At 40.0% G+C, this 21373-nt stretch overlaps 1 protein-coding gene across 1 annotated transcript; it reads right to left on the reverse strand.

Annotated features, from left to right (window-relative positions):
• Positions 1-404: 404 nt before the first annotated feature.
• LOC120536255 lies at positions 405-21373 on the reverse strand. Its single transcript, XM_039764576.1, has 5 exons — positions 21321-21373; positions 9619-9744; positions 7001-7350; positions 1569-1617; positions 405-788 (listed from the first exon to the last, which is right to left on the reverse strand). Exons 1-5 carry the CDS (start codon positions 21367-21369, stop codon positions 505-507), a joined length of 858 nt encoding a protein of 285 aa, XP_039620510.1. The 5' UTR covers positions 21370-21373; the 3' UTR covers positions 405-504.

Consider the following 21373-nt stretch of genomic DNA (forward strand, 5'->3'; position numbering starts at 1 on the left):
CTGCATGGCACTAAGCTTCTGACTGAACTGGCATTGTGGCGCCTTACTGCCTGAAGTGGCAGCATGGCATTCTCTGAACTGTAAGCATAGCACAATGACTTTCTAAGGAATTTAGCAGTGTGGCATTTAGTTTTCTTTCTGCATTGGTAACATGCCACTCAGATATTCTGTCCAAACCTACAACATGGCACTTAGATTCTTTCTGAATTGGCAGTGTGGCAGCCAGCTTCTCTGCTTGAACTGGCAGCAGGGCTCAGTCTAGCATTTAATTTATGCATCTGCACTGGCAGTATGGCATTCAGTTCTTATGGCACACCTGTAGCATGACATTGAACTCTCTAAACTTGCACAGACGTTAAAATTGCCACCAACTGAACATTATAATAGCCTAATGACCTATACATTGATTTTTGAGACCCCTGGCATGTGAAGAAAACAAAAGCGTTCTAAACTGGCAGTAGACCGATGAAGACTGGTGGTGATAATGGCCCACTAAACAATTTCTCAATTCACCTGCTGCTTCAGGGACAGGGTGTCACAGAGCAGAAAAAGAATGTCGAATCTCTGAATGCGACAGCAGGCCTCCAGAAAGTCAGGCACGGTGGTCAAAGTGCAAGATGAGAGGTAGGCAAACACCTGCTGAAAACCTTCCAAATGACTGAGCACCGAGGTGGGTATACCCATCTCCTCTCCAAGGTGGCGATAGTTTCTCATACCAGGAACAAATGCATCAAGTCTCAGTGACGCAGAAGTGACCAGCTCTAAAGGAAGGCATCCCAGATGCAGACCTGAGTGACAAAAAAGAAGCCAATCACTGTCAATGCCATAACAAAGTGAAACAACCTGGCACGTCTTTCATGCCAAATGCAGCACATAGGGGGCCAGCTGGCAGCAGAAATGCCCACTCAGCACTATACTGACATGTTGATTTGCTTTAGTTTTTACCCGCAGGCCTTAAGGTGGTTAATGTGTAATGCTCAGCAGAGAGTGGAAGGCAAGAGACAAGCAGGTGTGCCCTTGACTCTTCTGAAATGAAAGTAACAGTTTTCTAGTACTCAACTTTTTTTTTTTAGATAGATAGATAGATAGATAGATAGATAGATAGATAGATAGATAGATAGATAGATAGATAGATAGATAGATAGATAGATACTTTATATTTTTTAACGCAGTGCAAATCTTGCTGCATCCCTCTGGCAATATAAGGACACACTACGTGGCAGTGTGCCTTTAAAGTCATTCTACTTCTCACCAAGTGCACAGGTTGGCAGAGCAGCATTTGCCTTTCCCTTCATTCTAAATGCCAATATTTATCGGCAGCAACATGTGTACACAGACATGTCTACAAAGAAGACAGGCATGCATTTCATCGAGCCCTCACTATGGGCTTTGCAGCCTTCCAAGTGTAATGTTTGCTCTTCTGGCAGCTGCCTACCTTTCTACCCAACCCCGTACACAACACCATTGTAAGAATGGGGACTTTCAGGACTGGGAGGACAGCAGGTAATTCAGCCACTTGCACCCCAAAGCAGCCTTCTGCCCTTTACAAATGTCTGATATTCACTGACCTTGGGTGGCCTCACAGCACCGGCTGACCAGATCCTGCACGTGCTCAGCCTGCAAGGAAAGACAAAGAAGGAAATGAAAAAACTTGGCCAGTGAACTGTGTCATGTCTGAACTTTAATCAACAATGAACTCTTCGACAATGCTGTCCAATAGATATTATTAATTAGCAAAGTATAACACAAAAATAAATAAATACTTGCATACATATATAACTAATAAATAGGCAATGTGGAGGAGGTCACAGGATCATGTGCAGTAAAATGCCAGGATTTAGTCAGCCATTAGGCTTTGTGCATAGTGTGCTTCAGTGGGATGCGTCGTTAGGGATATGGTTAGGGTACGTTTGTATAGGAAGAGTGGAGGGTGTGGGTGTACATGTGTGAGAAGTGATCAGTTCTAAAGAACAGCATCCCAAAAGCAAACCTGAACGACAAAAAAAGCCAATCATTGTTAGTGTCATAACAAAGGAGATCAATGGACATTGTAATCTAAAGGTCAGACGAATGTATCTCCATAAAAGCTGAATACTGTCATTTCAAGTGGGCACTTGAGGAAAAATGGGTTTGAATGATTTCAGTTAAATATGTGGTCAAACCGCAAGAGCATGTGTTTCAATAAAATGCCCAGAGGGTGTAAGGCCTCAAATAAGACCTATAAACCAAGTCAGGAACTTCCCTAGACTGCTTAGAAATAGGCCACATCCCAGGTAGCTGGACCCAAAACTCTATTGGTAGACTTTAACTTACACAGGACCAGAAAGATTATTTTTGGCTTGAAAAGTCCAAAAATAACCTAAATTTTTCAAAATATTTTAAAGGTGTCTGATTAGGGAAAGTAAACCTTAAACCTCTAGACTCTTTATAAATTAAAAATGTATTCTACAATAAGCTGTGTGTGGAGTTTGCTTGTTCTTCCCATGTTTACCTGGATTTCATCTGGGTACTCCAGCTTCTTCTTTCAGTCCAAAGACATGCAGGGCAGGTGGATTGGTGATGCTAAATCCATCCTAGAATGTGTGTGTTCACCTTGCAAAGGACTGGCACCCTGTCCAGAGATGGTTCCTGCCTTATGCACTATGCTTGCAGGGATGGGCTCCAGCTTCCCTGCAACACTGCTCAGAAATAAACCAGGTTTAGAAAATGGATGGATGGGCGTTTTATCACACCAAAGTGTAATAAGTGTGTGCCAACTGGCATTATGATTGTATTCAGTACATGTGATTGTGTATGTGTGAGCTCAAGCACCTTTTACTTTAGGAAGCATGTGTTTCACCGAGTGTGTTTTGGGTATTGTCATGTGTGTTTTTGAGTGTCACTTTATGGTGTAATCTCCCATTTCAAGTTCAGTGAGCTCTGGTCTGAGTAACACTGAGTGAGTGAAGTCTTTGTGAGCAGAGCTAGTGTGTGTTTCAGTGAGATGGGCTGTTATGTGTGAGTGTGTCTGTATGTATTATTTGAAAATGACTGCTGATTAACTAAATTTGCTCCCTTAGTGACTGTAAAAGTGTCAAATGCTGTGCATGCTGGCTTCATTTATCCAGTGCTGAGATCAGTTACAGGGCAGGTGGCGGGAGAATCCTCCCTCAGATAAAAACAAAACCAAACAGGAAGTGCCCAGAGGTGTAACGGCACCGCAGAGGTGGGCGTCTGACTCTGCGTGTGAAGTATGTCGTTTAACATGATTCTTTATAGTTTTCCCCTTTTGGTTTTTTTGCTAATTTGCTCCCCAGGCTCACGGTATGTACATCTGTAGGGAGCTGGAGAACCGTTTCCTTCCTCATGTTGACAGCTGCCAGCCGGGGAGCTCATTAGAGGGAATGCTGGCAGCGCCAATGCAGCTCAGTAAAGGGTTCGAATTTTCTTTTTTTGCTCAGGCATCTGCAGCAGACAATAACTCTGATTGGGAGACATTTCCGAGTCTTATGTCGATGATGTATGTCGGCACTGAACTACAATAAAGTTATTTTATTGGGGAAAAGTGACAGAAATATGAGGCACTTTGTATCTATAACTGTCATCTTTCCGCCTTCTACAGATAATGCGCAAGAGTATGCTCACACGCTCTCCACCCAGCACCTTTTAGGATCAGGCACAAATGTTTTGGGAGGCTACTGTGGCATGGCCAAAAATTACCCAGTAGGGAAATGGGGTTTGGGTTGGGCTGACAAGCACATCAGGCTTGGGGATTGGCTATTAGGGCTCTGCCACCAAATCAGGTCAAGGAATAGCATGAAACTCTTTCACTAGTCACCTTCTTTTTATAGCAATTGGATTATTATGAGGTGATGCTCTGTACATCAGCATTAATAAGAAATCAGGGAATCTGGAGAAGGCGCATTCAGATAGAAGGTTACTAGATGATAGAGAAACACATGCTGCAGGTCAGGAACCATTATGGACTACTGAATAAACAGGAACACCCTAATTATATCAGAACTGCCCAATGTATACAAACACACTCACTTCGACCTCACTGTCTATAATACCGTCTCACTATGTCTTTGAAAAGCCAACAGAACATCCTGAGGATAAAAAAGTTTTGAATTTCAGCTTTGTCCTCTGCTAACCCACTGCCCCTGGCTTGACTGCTTGACTGGACAATTGTACCAGGAGCTTGGAATGCCATTCTTGGAAATATGAACTGCTGCTAATCTGTTGTTCTGGAGCCGGAATAATCTTTACCCACTCACTGAGATGCTGGACTCTAAACTATGAGAATGCTTGTTCAGTCCTTACCTCTGACTCAGTGGCTGAGTATGAGTAAAGACCATGTCACATTACATGACTTTTCCAGTGATTTTCAGTTTTAGGGATTAAGAATGTGGGTGTTTTGGACGTTACAAACTGAAGAGAAACTCATCTGTCTGATGCCTCATGTTTTACATACCATGACAGAATAGGAAAAGGTCAAAATAAAGGCAGAGATTGCAGATGAACTCACCATACCTGTTAACAGATGGTACAGAAAAGGTTCTGTCACGCAGCATGCTATTGGCTGCCACAAAAAGGGGCAAGCATGTCTGGGCTATGAGGTCTGCATGCAGTCACTAAATGTGACTTGTCCAGTGATTTTCCGTCACTTAAACTGACATAGTCTGGCAATGAGATCAGCAAGTGGAGTTGGCAAGTCTGGTATACCCAATAACTAGAAGGCACATAATGTGAAAATGGATTTAGCATCACACGTCTGCCGGAATGGTCTTTGCCGTGGCCTACTAAGTAAGTGCTTGGATTGTAAATTGAGATGATGCTAGTTCAATCCTCACCTCTGAACCAGTGCCTGACAATTAAGTTTGATGCGGGCAACAGAATAGTCATTACTGACGCCTGGTAAATAAGGTGTTGCAGTGTAAACAAGGAGGATGCTGGTTCAGTCCTTCCCTCTGAATCATTTCTTGAGCAAGTTTTACATGGGAAGTAAAACAGTCTTTAACTGTGGTTCAATAAATAAGGTGCTGGACTGCAAATTATAAGGGTGCTTGTTCAGTCCCCAACTATAACCCAGTGCCTGATCATAATGAACCGAGGATATCATCAATAGAATGGCCTTTACAGCAGCCTAGTGACTAACATGTTGAACTGTGAATAAAAGTGCTGATCTAATGGCTGACTCTAACCAAGTGTGGTACAAGCAACAGAAAGATCATTAATTACTGTGGCTTAGTAATTAATGTGCTAAATTGCACACTAAGAGGATGTGTTCAGTCCTCACCTCTAATCATGTAACTGACTCTAACTAAGTGTGATATAAGCAACAGAATATTCATTATGTGGCTTAGTAATTGAGGTGCTGGACTATAAACTACGAGGATGCTTGTTTAATTATTCCATCTGACTCACTGGTAGCCTTGAGTGTGTTGATCAGTGGCATAAAATGATCTATACTGTGGATTAGTAAGTAAATTGTTAGACTGTAGACCATGAGGATGTTGGTTCAATTCTTTCTCTGATTAATTAGATGACCGTGCGCAAGTTTGATTTGGGAATTAAAATGGCGTGGCCATGTAATTAAGGTGTTGGACTGTAAACTATGAGGATGCTGGTTTAATCCTAACCTCAGTCGTAGTAGCTGACTTTAACCAAGTGGCAAAGAGAATTGACTTTCACGTAGATTACAGGCGGATTACAGTGATGGACTGTAAGATATTTAGATGCCAATTCAGTTCGACTTATTGGTAGACCCTGAGTAACTTTTATTTGGGCAACAGGAAGATTGCCAGAACGACAAAGGTAATGGACTGAAAGTAAAGAGAATGCTAGTTTAATCACCACCCTTAATTCTTTGCCCAAACTCAGGCAAATGTTATTTTGGGGACACAATTCTCTGCAGTGTGGCCTGGACACTTAATTAATAAACAGGATACTAATTCAGTTCCTACTTTTATTCACTGGCCTCTCTTGATTAGGACAATTGAAAAGTATTTAGTGAGGCTTGCCAGCTCCTGATGAGCTATAAACCATAAGGACACCCTTCCATTGCTTACTTCTGATTCATTGGCTCTCCATAAGTGTGATTTGAACAAATGAAAGGTCTTCACTGTGGCCTACTGGTTTGGTGGTAAACTGTAAAGAATATGGATGCTGGTTTGATCCTCATCTCTGACTCAATCAGTAACTTTAAAGTAAATCACTTAACCTGGCAACACTCTTACTATAGAAATTTGGAAACATACTCTTAGATAACATACCTGCATCACATCTTGGCTCAGTATTTTCTGTAAAAAGATGCTATAAAGAAATCATTTTTGCTTAATTGTGTCACCTTTTATTTGATTTTTGACATGCTGCCCCACACATACACAGAACGAGGGTGCAGTTCACCACTTAAAAAGACACAAGCAATTCTCTTTTAGGTGGTCTGTGTACAGCTGCCTGATCTTCTGCTTGCCATGAACAGATTTACTTTACATTGTAGTCACCAGACTGCTGTTCCTAGGGGTCCTATATTTGGCAGGAGGCTGTCCACCTCCTGCAGCCCATGATAAGAGCCCAGTCCCTAAAAGCTAACATTTTTCCCCCATTGCTATAGTCACTCCCTATGCGTACTTCCTGAGACTTTGCTCCTCAGCTTCTCTTAAACTTGCAGCTGCAGGAGGCCTGTTTGCCAAAAGCAATAATGGGTTCCTCTGAGAAATCACTAGCAGGGTTTTGTAGCCTGGAATGTGCTCCATGATGCCAACCTCATCGATGTTTTACTCAGAGCAGCACGTACATCTATGGTGCAAGGGACTTCTAGAATAAATCAATTGAATGTGCTTTTTTCACATGTTTTGTCGAGACGGCTATCCTTCTTATTGTGAGAAAGCAGATCATAAAAGTGTAGGCCCATCTTAGAGTTTCAGCCCTGCTACTTAAAAATGGAAAAGAAAGCCCTAAAGAGACTTGTCTCTAGTGCTGTCCCCTAGCTGACATTCAGAAAGTGTAATGCACTTACAATGGTTGAACTGCAGGAGCTTGTCCCTGCATTGCTTCCTTCAGCAGGGTTGGTGGGCTGAGTCTTCTCTCCAGGGGTTAGGTAATGGAAGTCTAGCTCGGTACATTCCACTGGCATGTGCTTGTTACATTTGTCCCAGAGTGTAGCACAGAATATTTCCTTGGAAGTAACTGCTGGGTGGGCATAGGTCAGTTCGGTTGGACTTGAGCCATTGCTGCCAACAGAGGCTCTCATCAATGGCTGCGTCTCGGATAACCTGAGCATGTGCGAGGACCTGAATTCTGAGCTTGATGGCTCCTTGTCAGAAGGAACCAATGACTGGATACAAGATGTGAAGTTGTGGTGCAGATCTGAAAGACAAACATGAATGTATTTATCTTGGTAAGAGTCAGACCCATCTTCTAGCATAATTCTAACTTAGTTTCTATGACAGAGTGTGTCCTGACCCCATTCCCCCAACTACTAACAGGTGGCAGTGGAAGGATCAAAAGGAAACAGTTTAAGGTAGGCACTATCACTTTCAGCATTTGGCACCAGGAATTCATGTGAATTTTGATTACAAGATGATGCTGACACAATGAAGAGCCACATCAAGGGGGACTCATGCTGGTGTTCTCACAAAGCAGAAAGCCCTATTGACCGGCCACACACACAAAAACACAATGTCCCATTCAGTCTGCATTAAATGGATGTGTGTCGGCTGTTCAAAGGACAGTACGCTAAGAAATCAACAGATCTAGATGGCGTCTCACCCTCCTGCTTAAAAATCTGCTCTGATCAACTGGTCCTTGTCTTTACTTGGATTTTCAACAAATCATTGATGCTGTATGAAGTTCCCTTATGCTTCAAACAAGCCACAATCATACCAATCTCCAATAAATCCAGTTTAACAGGATTGAATGATTGCAGGCCTGTTGCTCTGATATATGTGGCCATGACATCCTTTTAAAGACTGGTGTTATCTCACCTGAAGGACATCACAGCTCCCTTGTTGGACCCCCTTTGGTTTACTTATCAAGAGTGGACAATGCATTCAACTTGGGTCTGCACTACATCCTGCAACATATTGACAATCCAGGGACATATGCAAGGATTTCTGGTTTTTCTGCCTTCAATACAATAATTCCAGACCTCCTCCACTCAAAACTCACCCAGCTTCTATTACCCACCTCCACCTGTCAATGGATCACCAATTTCATGACCAACAGGAAACAGCTGGTGAAACAGGGGAAACTCAGATCTACCTATCATAGATCAACATGGCTAACCCCCAGGGATAAGTGCTCTGATCTTCTCCCTCTGCACTAATGTCTGCACCTCTAAGGACCTATCTGCCAAACTTATCAAATAAGCAAACAACACAACCATCACTGGGATCATCAGGAATGGTGATGAGTCTGCATACAGATGGAAGGTTGATCAGATGGCCCTTTGGTGTAGTCACTCTGAAAACTTTGGAAATGACAGTGGACTTTAGGAGACAGTTGTGGAAACTTTTACATTTCTAAGATCCATAATCTCCTGGGACTTGAAAGGGGAGACCAATGTAGGGTCCATCATAAAAAAGGCACAACAGCGAATGTACTTCCTGTGACAGCTGAGGAAGTTCAACGTTCCACAGAAGCTGCTGATTCAGTTCTACACAGCACAGAATCTGATCTCAGGTCATCCATAAGAGTGTGGTTTGGATCAGTGACTAAACATGACAAAAACAGTTTACAATAAATGTTCAGGTCTGCTGAACATTGGTAAATAACATTGGTGATAGTCTTCCCAACAGGGAGGGAAAATCAAAACTGACTCCTCACATCCAGATTTTGAACTTCTTCTATTGGCCAAGTGTTGTAGATGAATAAATGCCAAAACAAGCAGAAATAAGAAGAATTTCTTTTATCCCACAGGCCATCAAGTGCACAAATGGTTAGTTCAGCGTAATCAGGCTGAGCACCCTACCCCTCAGGCCTCCCAGGGTCTTGCAGTACTGTTTATACATTGTTAATATATATTTTTCAGTGTTTATTTCAGCATTTCTTGCACTGATTTACTCTCTGCACTGTGTATGTATATATGTATACATATGCATTCTATGTCTTGTTTTGTTTATCTCAGGTTTGTGATTAACAGTTATGTGTATGTCGATTATGTAACTTATTCTTTGAGATTCATCAAAACTACTACAGTTAAATCCCTTGTTGTGTGCATACTTGGCCAATAAACCAGATTCTGATTCTGAAAAGATGCATATACAACGGACCTGGATGCAAAGTGGTAACAACCGCATGGGGGCAGCATAACCAGATCACAACTTTATGCTGTTTAGAAAGTTTTCAAGTTCTCCAGCTATTCAAGAGACATCTACTTAAGAAACAATTCTTAAATGGGAAAAAGGATATACCACAGATAAGAGAAGCATACATAGTGATTCTTCTTATCCACACCCAGTTTCTATCTTCCTCTATCGTCATTTGCCCAGGCCTTAGTTTTAGTCTGTAAACCTCTCATTTGATTGGCAGAAGTTCACCCCCATTTAACTGTGCTTTACTTTCACAAATGTAAAGTTGTAATATGTCAGGAAAATGCAGAAAAAAACAGGCACAAAGAGTTCATCTGTCTCCTACCAGTAGATGGGTCAGCATCACCCTCGGGTCCCAGTGTGCCAGTGTGGCTAACTGACTCCTCTGGAACATTCCTGCCAGATTTTGAACCACTCTCTTCTGTATTTCTCTTGAAAGATACCTGAAATTCTACAGAAATCAGAAAATATATATTAGTAAGGTAACATAAATAAAATTCAAAATGTAAATGCATAAAATATGCAGAATATGTGTTTATTATGTTGGACATACACATACTGTACTTTAGAAGTAACAAACTTGAGAAGTAAAAGAGGGCTCTCAGCATGGAGAGTATAACTTGAAACTGTGACGGCGTAAGAGTGACCGTCAATTGTAATAGAGTCACTGGCACAGGGAGTGGTGACTGTAACAATAAGAGCAGCACAATGTTCATAACAGAGGTAGAAACAAAGGGAGTCATTGATGTAACAGAGAGAGTGGCCTGTATTCTGCGAATTGTAATAGAGACACCAAAGTGGGGAAGAGAAGATTTATTAGTTAAAGTGACACAGTGAGTGTTCATTTAAATACAGTAGAGACAGCAGCACAGGGAGTCATTAATGTAACAGAAACAGCGGCCTGTGGCCTGTGGATTGTAATACAGACTGCAACATGACTATAACAGAGACCAACATGGGAGTCGTGACTGTAACAATAGCAGCAGTACAATGAGTCTAGAATGAAAATGGAAAGTCATGTGGTTTGTGATAAAGACGGTGTATTGTAATACGGACTGCTGCTTAAGGAGGGGGGGCTGTAAGAATAACATGTTACAGTCAGTCTGATTATAATAGAGACAACAGCAGAAGGAATGTAGACTGTGATAGAGTCTGCAACACAGGGAGTGATGGATATATTAACAACAGCGGCATGACAAGTCTTAACTGTAATAGGGACAACAGCATTGGACAACATTATCATACAAAGACAACACCCTGTAGATTGTGGATTATACTACAAACCCCAACACGGGAGGAAGAAGATGTATTAATAAGAGCTACCCAGTGAGCACTGATTTAAATAGAGGCAGCCACACAGAATTGGAGGCATGTGACCAGTGGATTGCAATAGAGATTTCAACATGGAGAGTTTGAGACCTAATAGAGAATTTGGTGACTGTAAGAGTTACAATAGACCAATGAGTCTGGACTGTAACAGAGAGAGAGCAGCACAGGGAATCTGGATTGTGATATAAGACTGCAACATGGGGGAGTGATGGATGTAGTAGTAACAGAGGCACAATGAGTCTTAATTTTAACAGCAGTTGTAGACAGCAGCATGGGAAAGCATTGTCATACAGAGAAACACTGACCTGGATTGTAACACAGACCCCAGCTTGGGAAAAAGCAAATGTGTTAGTAAGAGTGACACAGTGAGTGATGATCTAAATAAAGACAGCGGCACAGTCAGTCCTTATTGTAAAAGAAAGATTGGCACGTGACCAGTGGATTGTAATAGACGTTGCAACATTTAGAGTCATGGCTGTAACTGTAGCAGTGAGTCTAGACTGTAACAGGGACTGCATGCAGCACAGGGAATCTGAATTGTGATATAGACTACAATATAGGGAATGATGGATGTATTAATAACAGTGGTACAATGAATCTTAATTGTAATTGAGAAAGCAGCATGGGAACACATTATCATACATAGATAGAAACCTGGATTGTAATAGAGACTCTAGCAGGGGAGAAAGCAAATACATTAGTACAAGTGACACAGTGATTGGTGATTTAGAGAACGCAGCACAAGGAGTCCTTATTGTAACAGAAACAATGGCGTGTGACCAGTGGATTGTAATAGACATTGCAACATTTAGAGTCATGACTATAACTGTAACAGAGGTACAATGAGTCTAGACTGCAAGAGACAGCAGCCCAGGCAATGTGGACTGTGATATAGACTGATGGATGTATCAATTACAGTGGCACAAGAGACAGCAGCATGGGAAAACATAACCATAACAGAGACTATGGAATGTGGACTGTGGATTTTAATAAAGACTGCTATCACATATGTGTGGCTGGGATCACCTTCCTGGCTCTGCTGAGGTAAGTGGTACCACTATGGGACAAGAGTTCATGCCGTCTTTCCTATTCCACCCACAACTCCAAATAGCCACTCAGTGAGGACAACTAACCTGGCTGCACCACCCAGAGCTGGCCCCACTCTTTTTGGTCAGAGTTCCATAAAATCCGATGGTCCCCAGAGGATGACGTCTGACTTTTATATCAAAAACCGAACCTGGAGCAAGCACCAGTGAGTTCTGTGCCTCCCTAACATGGGAAAACCTTTATATGTTGGGCTATTATACCATCTTTTTTTGCACGGCTTTTGTTTATCTGGCTGGTGGCCCAACATTTGAGGCAGCTTGTGATATTCTGTCAACCGTTCACACGTGCAACATGAGAAATGGCAGATAAATTAATACCAGTGGCACAATGAGCCTGGATTGTAAAGGACATTAGCACAGGGAGTCATTATTGAAATAGAGACAGTGGATTGCAACACAGGGAGAGTTGAGTGTAACAATAAGAGCAGTACAGTAAGTTGTGATTGTAACAGGGATAGCAGCACAGGGACTCGTTACTGTAAAAGAAGTAGCAGGATATGGACAGTAGACAGTAACAAAGATGGCAACATGGGAATTAGTGGATGTATCAGCAAGAGCAACACAATGAGCTTTGATTGAAGTAGAAACATCAGCACAGGGAGTCATTATTGTAACAGGAACGGTGGCATACAGACTGTGGATTGTAATACAGACTGTGTAACTTGTTGGACTGTAATACAAACTTTGGTAAAGTGAACAGTGATTGTAACAGTAGCAGCAGCTTAGTTAGCCTTGATTATGCTAGAGAGAGCAGCACAGACAGTCATAATTGTGATAGAAAGAGTGTCATGTAGGCTGTGGGTTGTAACAGAGACTGCAGCACGTGCAGAGAGGACTGTAAAACAAACTGCAGCATATTAAGTGGTGGTTGGAGCAGTAATAACAATTCAATTATCTCTGATTATGCTGGAGAGATCAGAACAGGCTGTCATAATTGTAACAGAAATGGCGTCACATACTCTGTGGATTGTAATAAGACTGTAAGATATTTAAATAATGGAGGCAGGGTCTTCAGTAAAAAAGAACATGCCTTAGATTCACTCCTTAAACAAACTTATACAAGTGCTTCTGTTTTTATGTTTATGCTTTTCTTTTGTTTTTTCCTTACAGACTTTGTTGAAATGCTGCTTTGCAACACCCTGTCTGTCTACAGTGTGGTACACAACTGCTTTGAGTTTCATGATGAGTTAAATGAGAAAGTGATTTCTTGGAGGGGGAGACTGGTGAAGGCCACTTCAGTATTACTCAAGAAAAATGGGCCTGTCCAGATGCTAATTGAGTTGTTGCAATCTTGCCACTTGGAAGCAACTTCAGACATTGTGGGTGGGAATTTTGCTAATTACAAAAGAAGCAGTGTTCTTTGCGGTACTCACGGGTGGGATAGATTTATTTGATGAGCCAGATATGACCACCTAGCTGTATGTTATGATTTTTTAGTTTGTAAGGATTCATTAAACACAGCTACAGTAAATCTATCTATCAATAAACATTAAAGACCACAACAGAGTATGTAATCATTAAAGCCTGTTGAACTGCTAAAAGAATGTGCCTGGAGAAAGCTGAGGAGGCTGGCTATTAATATAGACAAACACAGCAAAATGTATCAGATTCGGCCACAAAAATTTGCCTGTCACGATCTGTTGGAGACAAGTACAGGACTACTGAGATTCCCAAAGGAAACTACCTATCAGCTTTGTTGTAGACATCTGCAGAATCCTATGTAAAAGCACAGCTAGAGAAAGCTACAGAAAACTACTGTAGTTTAAAAAGTGTATTAATAAATAAGAAAGAGAAACCACCTGACAAGACTAGTTAGAGACAACTGCAGGAATCTACTTTGTCAAGACCTGATGTAGACAACTACAGCAAACTGTCAAACCAAGTCTAGTTGGAGATCCCTGCAGACATTTAAACCATGAAGGCATGTTACAGATAACTACAGGAGAAGGTCTAACACTTCTAGTCAGAGACAACTGCATTAATATACCAGTCAACATTTTACTTTGACATCCATGAAATACTAACAAGTTTAATTACAGACAACTAAAGTAATGTACATAGTAAGACTTGTTATCAACAGCTACAGCAAACGGCCGATCAACTTTTGTCATAGACAACTATGGGAAACAGTCTGACAACTCTGGTTGTCGATAGCCAAACGCCATGTCATATTACATGACTCTTCTGGCAATTTTCAGTTGTTCCTTTTATTTACATAGTCTTAACATGGTTGGAGGCAGTTGGCAGCGTGTACCCGCGAAGGCCTCATGTGATATGACCAATGACTCATTTCAACTAGTTCAAAAGGGTTTGATTTTGTCTTTAGAAATATTGGCGGCCTTGTGTGCACATGAGCTGACATCCAATTAATGCTCATCCAGATGTACAATGCATATGAATGCAGCAACGAGGAATAAGGAACATGGGTGTTTTGGACTTCGCAGACAGAAAGAAGCTCATCTGTCTGATATCCTGTGTTTTATGTACCATGTCAGAATGGAAAAAAGAAAAAAAGCTTTGAGATTGCAGCTGAACTCGTAGCTGTAAACCCTTCATACAGCGTGGGCTCCATCAGGCAGCACGCTATTGTCTGTCATAAAAAGGGGCAATTACAGCTGTGTTGAAAGTCAATACACAATCGCTAAATGTGACATTTCCAGAGATTTTCAGTTCCAAGCAGGGGCAATTGGCAAGGTTCACATTCCCCAAGACTAAAAGTTGTGTAATGTGACATTAGCATCAAAAAATGTTCTTATCAAGGCCTCCTGGAAATGACTACAAGAAACAACCTGCAAAGCCAAGTCTGAGGCAGCTATAAAAGTGTATATATTAACATTTGCTTTAGAGAGCTACAGGAAAATGGGGGGCTTTGTGTGACCAGAGAGAGCATCTTTCCACGAAATATGAAAAAGTCTCTAGTAAAATTATTTGAGGGTAGCAGAAGCTGGAAACACTAAACACACGCTGTATTAAGAGTTTTGGACAAATGATCAAGACAATTTTCATTTAAAGAGCAAACCAAAACCAGAAATCATGGTCTAAAGCAGTGGTTCTCAGCTTTTACGCACTTGGGACCCAGTTTTATCTATTCACGATTAACTGATGGCCCCACTTGCAGAAATCAAGTGCTTTGGGGTGTTTTACTATGTGGTAAAATTAACGCTTTGAGGAATGAATGAAAAAATCGACAAGTCGGAGGCGGAGGTCCCATCTTGGTGTTAAGAATGAGAACACAAATGGAAAATATAATCAAAGAGCAGAAAATGAGCACTATTAGAAATGAAAATAAATATTGCACAGTACTGTCAATCCATTCGGAGGCAGTCGAAATGTGAGGATTATACCATGAGCAAGTTAATCACTGAAACAATTTTATTTTTCATATTCATATAGTTCATTTGCTTGCAACCCAAAGACAGTCACTCCCAGCCCAGTAGCAGCCATTCTCAATCAGTGATGGCGACCCACAATATAAAAGTGGATTGTAACCCACATTGGAGAAAATGGTCTAAAGTCAGAAACATGAAATTCTAAACACAAGTATCTGTTTTAAATTATATTTGAAAAGACTTTCCTTCATTTTTTTTACAAAAATACACACTATGGTTTACTGTAACCCTAAGCTTTTGAAAAGGAAGAATTTGAGGCGTCATCATTTGGCATACGCTAAGCAAAATGTTGCAACAGGCATGCGTCCTTGGATACAAAACAAAACACACCATGACTTCATCAAGATGGCAGCAAAAAGAGCACTAACGATAATATAAAATTAATTTTCAAAGAAGTAAAACATGGAAAAATAACCCATCGTACAACATTTAACTTGCCAAGGATCGTGACATTTAGTTTACTTTGAGAAAGCTGAAAGGTGCGTTATAGACAACTACAAGGAAAAAGCCTAACACATTAATTAGGAGATGACAGCAAAACTTTTAATATCAACTTTTGGAAACTACTTGGCAAGTCTGATTAGAGACAGATGCAAGCTTCTAGAGCACTGGTTCCCAACCTCAGTCCTGGGGGTCCAATATTTCTTACAATCTCTGTTTTTAATTGAACTCATAGCCTAATTAAGTTAGCTATTAGCTATTATTTCACGGCTTCTGGGTCAATGTATAAAATACAAAACTAATTTTTGTCAGTCTTTATTAAAATGTACTAAGTAGTTATGTGAGGATAATCTTTTTATCTATCTATCTATCTATCTATCTATCTATCTATCTATCTATCTATCTATCTATCTATCTATCTATTGATCGGGGCGCCATGATGGCGCAGTTGTAGCGCTGCTGCCTCGCAGTAAGGAGACCTGGGTTCATTTCCCCGGTCCTCCCTGTGTGGAGTTTGTATGTTCTCCCTATGTCCTCTGGGTGCACTGGTTTCCTCCCATGGTCCAAAAACATGCAGATTAGCTGCATTGGTGATCCTAAATTGTCCCTGGTGTGTGTCCTGCAGTGGGCTGGTGTCCTGCCTGGGGATTTGTTCCTGCCCTGCTGACCCAGCAGACCCCTGTGTTAGGATATAGTTTGGTTGGGAAATGACTATCTATCTATCTATCTATCTATCTATCTATCTATCTATCTATCTATCTATCTATCTATCTATCTATCTATCTCTTTTAACAGTATTTTCATTATAATTTTCATTCTGCTTTTCCAGGTTTTCTGGTTATTTAATCCATTATTTACTTATTAGTGGGTCTGACGCTGAAGTAGTTTCTAGGCTTTCATCATTCAGTTTCGTTTGTCTGGGTGTCAGCTCTGTTTTTATTTGTCATTATTAGGATACAATGAAGTGAGTAAATTACACAGACAAATGGCAAAAAAGTACGAAAACAACAAAAGAGAGCTCAGCATTTAAAGCTACAAGGAAAAACATAAATTTTTCTATATGTCTTATAAATGGAAAACTCATATGACTACTTTTTTAAATGCTGATTAGGAGAAGAGAAAAAGACCAGCTAAGTAAATGAGATCAATCATTATCACTGATTATGAATCTGGCTGAAACAAAAACCTGCAGACAACCTGCACTGAGTCTCTAGGAGTTTGGGAGCCACAGATCTGAATGCCAAGACTTGTTACAGATACAGTATGTATAGGAAACTGCGTAGTAAGTCCAATTAAAGACAAATGCAGGAATTTAGCTATCAGCCTTTTTATAGACAGCTATTTGAAGCTTTCTGACAATTCTACTTTGAGACAGTTAATGCAATCTAGGCATCAAGACCTGATATAGATGAGAGAAGACTGACTAACAAGTCCAGTGAAAGAGACAGCTCCAGGAACTTAGTCGTTATGACTAGGCCAACACTTTATAATAACTTTCATGAATAAGTCATTAGCAAACATTATACAGTGCTTAACACATTAATAGTTTATGTACATTCCAATAGCTATACATGTCATTAATTGATAAGGTCTTGTGTTTTTAATCATTTACAAATGATCCAACAAATTAACAATTAACTATTTTTCCACCATTCAGTAATGCATTACTCATATTTTGAAATAATTCCTTAATGTCTAGATGATTAGTGACAAATGTTTTTAAAGACTAATTACACCTGCTTTATATATCAAATTCAAGTTTTTTGTTCTCAAGCTGCATTTTCTGTAAAACTGACTATTTCTTATTTCTACCTGTTTTGTAACACTGAAAGAATTATGTGGGACTTTACACTTTATTTCTTTATAAATCATTTACTTGTTAGTTGTAGATCTTTTGACAGCACCAAATCTAAAGGTGAAGACCATTGTAAAGATTTGTAAAAGTTTGTTTAACAAAAGTTATGATAGAGTACTAACGCATGTTATAGGTAGTTACAGGAAATGGCCTAACAGAAGGCAGTTCTAGCTTTAGTTGTAAAGACATGGTAGAGACATTACAGAAAACTGTATGTCTAGTTAGGGCCAGCTAAAGGAATTGGCCTCTCACTGAATTTTACAGACACTCTAATAAGACTAGTTAGAGGCCACTACAGTAATGTACATACATTGGAGTGAATGCTTACTCATGTACTCAATTGTGTTGTTTAAAATTTATAATTAATATAGACCAGTTTGTAAAGATTTGCGTTTACTTTGACATTAAAGTGTGTTTTTCTTTTGATCAGTGTAAAAAAAAAAGGCAAATTTAATCTATGGTGATTCAGTGTTGTCTACTGTATAATAAAACACTGCTGTCTGTGTGTCCAGTCCGTCAAAGCAATCTGATTGGTTAGTTTGGTGTGATTGGTCAGTTTGCCTTTGGTAACACAACAAAAGAGGAAGTGCGAGTGTGAGATGCATGAGGAGGAGTAAAGGCATAAGAGGCATTCTGAGAGTCACCCTCAAAGGAGAGTAGGTGAGAAATGCTCCTTGAAAATAATGACAGAGTCTGAGAAATAGGCTTTGGAGGAACGTGCTTGAGAAATGGAGCGCTGGTGAATAGGCGTTCCCACACACAAATACAGAGGAAAGGGGCTGAAGTATATATAGTGCAAGAGATAGCAAATTTTAAAAATTATTATATTACTTGCCTTCGACAGGTACTATGGTTAGTATAAACACAAAAAGTAAAAATTTCCAAGGGGATGAATACTTTTTATCTACCCTGTAACAAGACTTGTTAAAGATAGCTAAATCAAACTATCTACCACGTTTAATTTAAGTGAACTATAGGACTCCAGTCATTAGGACATGTTATAGACAACCAAAGGAAAATATCTATTAAGTCTTCAGACTGCTACAGGAACTGGACAATTAGTTTTTCTTATAGAGAACTATGGGCACAATCTGACACGCCTAGAGACAATTTGTACACATATAGCATCATCTATCAAGCAATAATAATAGTTATCAAGATTGGTTAATGTCAATAACAAGAAACCAATTAGAAAATCTGTTCAGAGATAAAGGAAACTAGTTTTCCAGTTATCAAGACTTTTTAGCGCCCCTTTTCCTTCCATAAAGTCTTTCGACAACCTGTCTTTATTAAGGGGTTGTCACTGTGATGAAGCCATAAAGGTCCTCCCCTGTATGTAGTAAGAAGTAAGCAGGGGCCTCATGCATAATAGTATGCATAGAATTCACACTAAAACATGGAGTACGGACAAGAGCGGAAATGTGCATACACACAAAAAAAATCCAGATACATAAATTTAAGCATATGCCAACTTCCACGTTCTTCCGCTACATAAAAGTGATGCACATACACGCGCCTGCCGCCACTCCCCAACTCCTCCCAGACTTACACCTCTTTGAATATGCAAATCAATATAAACAGCCCAGCGTTCTGTGAAAAGACAATGGCAAAAGAACAGGGGAAAAATACAGTATAAGAATTTCAGCAAATACCAAGAGGAGGCAAGGAAAAAGGTACTATGTATTGGTTTAAACATTGGTATAAACAACAAAAGGAATTAAATAGAGTGACAGAGTGTTGGAGAAACTCGAAAGTTCAAGTTCATAAAGTCACACAGTGCCCGAAACAAAAAAGAAGTCGTCAGATATCAAAGTGACCATGAAAAGGCGAGTCGCAGCCCATTGTCTGAGAGTCATATGGAAGCTTATTAGGGCACAGAGAAAAGAAAAAAAATAGGCACACAGTGGGAAAAAAGCACGGAACTTTAATCTCCAAATTTCCACTTTAACCATGTAGTTTATTTTGTCATTGAAGTAAAACATCACAAACTTCATCTTAAAATCTTTAATTTACTAGTTTCTCAAATACCATCATAACTAAAGTAGCACATTAAATGCTTTGTATTGTATGTGTTTTCTGTGTGCTCTATGTGTGTGTGAATCACTACATGCTTCTTAAATGGGCCTTCTCTTCCTCTGACAGGACACAGAATCCATTACATTCATGATATTACAGCTCTCTGAATAATTTAAATTCCGAGATGTATACTTGATATCATGATGATAGGAATTAAATCATGTTATTAAATATGGGAACACAGTGATAATGATGAGCTGGCACCCTGTCCAGAGATTGTTCCTGCCTTCCACGAGATGCTTGCTGCGTGGTGCACAACCTTTGATGAAATAATTTATTGCAGCAGTACAGTCCCTTTCAAACGTACTAACCCCCAATTCCTGTCCTTACTTTTCTTTCTCCAAGTACCCAATCACCACACAATCAGCTCTGTAATAGATGTCAAGCCATCTGTAAGCTTAGGATGCCGATTCTTCAAAACTTTTAAGGAACATTGAAATATCTTCGTAGTACATGTTTAATTATTCTATGCTTCCAGTGTCGCGCCAGTCCCAGCAAGAATACAGTGTAAGGCAGGAAAAATCCCTGAATAGAGAGCCTGCTTCTTCCTAACGCTGCAACATCATGTCCTCACATGTTTAATTATTAATAATACAGATTATTTAAATGATGTTAACATTTTATCTTTATAATGTAATAAACATATTTTGCTGCATTTCGTCTTAAAAATGATATCGTCATCATATGTAAATACGCCTTTATAAAGTGGCTCAGGTTGTGCAATATTATAACTGTAGTGCAAGTTTACAGTGAGGTAATTGTACTAATAAGTACAAACAGTTCTACAAGGAGCACTTGATGGACTGATTGAATGCGTTTATAGTTCTAGTTATAGAAACTGTTTCTGAACCGCGAGGCCTGTACAGGAAAGGCTCTGAAGCGTTTGTCGTACGAGAGCAGTTCAAATAGCGCATGGCTGAGGCAGCGTGTGTTTGATGCTGTATACCGATAATTCTCTTTCTGATCAGCTGCTGTAGAGTTGTGATTCCACACTCAGATACAGTGGGATACATACTTGAGAGTAACAACGCTAAACCAGCTATGGTATTTGGAATAGTTTGGCCATTCTGTGGACCATTATATTGTTACAGGTTAATTAAAATCAAATGCCTTAAACTAATAAACAATATGCGGTTCATTTCAGTGTATTTATAAAGCCACGTCAGGGATGTGGATCTAAAAAAGAAAGAGAAACCACACAGGAACAAAAGGACAACTTTGACGCTGGGTTCCGCCAGTTTGCAAAACCGAGTGGAGAACTTGAGTATGGCAGGGATTGAGCTGGCGTGAAAATGTGTGTGGCTTTACGCCAAGTTTAGTTTTTATACATCACGATCATCATGAGCGTGGAAAGGGGTGTACGCACCATTTTTGTGCATACACACCATTTATACATGAGGTCCCAGGACTTTACTGCAAAGTTCTCGTGGTTTGATTGCTTTGGATCTGGGAAGGTCCTGAACATGGCAAAATATTTTACAATGATAAAAATAAAGAATGCTGTCATCTACATGAGGCTGTGCCCCTACATAATTGCCCCAGCTAATAAGCACAATTATATTAATTAGCACAGACTTGAAAACCTAGATAAAATGTCACTTTAATATATTTCTATTGATTTTTTTTTTGTTTGTTTTTTTGGATAATCCACAAAGACAAGCCTCTTGCATACAACAGGAGAAAATGTACTTAGCAAAACTTCAACCAAACCTTTTTTTTTCAAAACTATTTTCTGTTGTTAAAAAGTCACAGATTTTTTATGAAAACAACTTTGTCTGTAAATAAATAGTGTCAACTGCAGTCATGGCTTCAGTGGTCTAAGGATTCAAACCTTTGTCACACTTCCTGAAACAGCTACATCTGCAGTAAAGAAACAACATCACC

This window comes from Polypterus senegalus, chromosome 10 (assembly GCF_016835505.1).
Source record: "Polypterus senegalus isolate Bchr_013 chromosome 10, ASM1683550v1, whole genome shotgun sequence".
Classification (NCBI taxonomy): domain Eukaryota; kingdom Metazoa; phylum Chordata; class Cladistia; order Polypteriformes; family Polypteridae; genus Polypterus; species Polypterus senegalus.

Excerpts from the sequence above, each read along its gene's own strand:
- LOC120536255 (XM_039764576.1), bottom strand. The coding sequence starts at position 21,369 with ATGTTGTTTCTTTACTGCAGATGTAGCTGTTTCAGGAAGTGTGACAAA. Across the intron at positions 9,745-21,320 it reads TTTCAGGAAGTGTGACAAAG|AATTTCAGGTATCTTTCAAG; the intron begins GTTTGAATCCTT and ends TGATTTCTGTAG. Across the intron at positions 7,351-9,618 it reads TGATGCTGACCCATCTACTG|ATCTGCACCACAACTTCACA; the intron begins GTAGGAGACAGA and ends TTTGTCTTTCAG.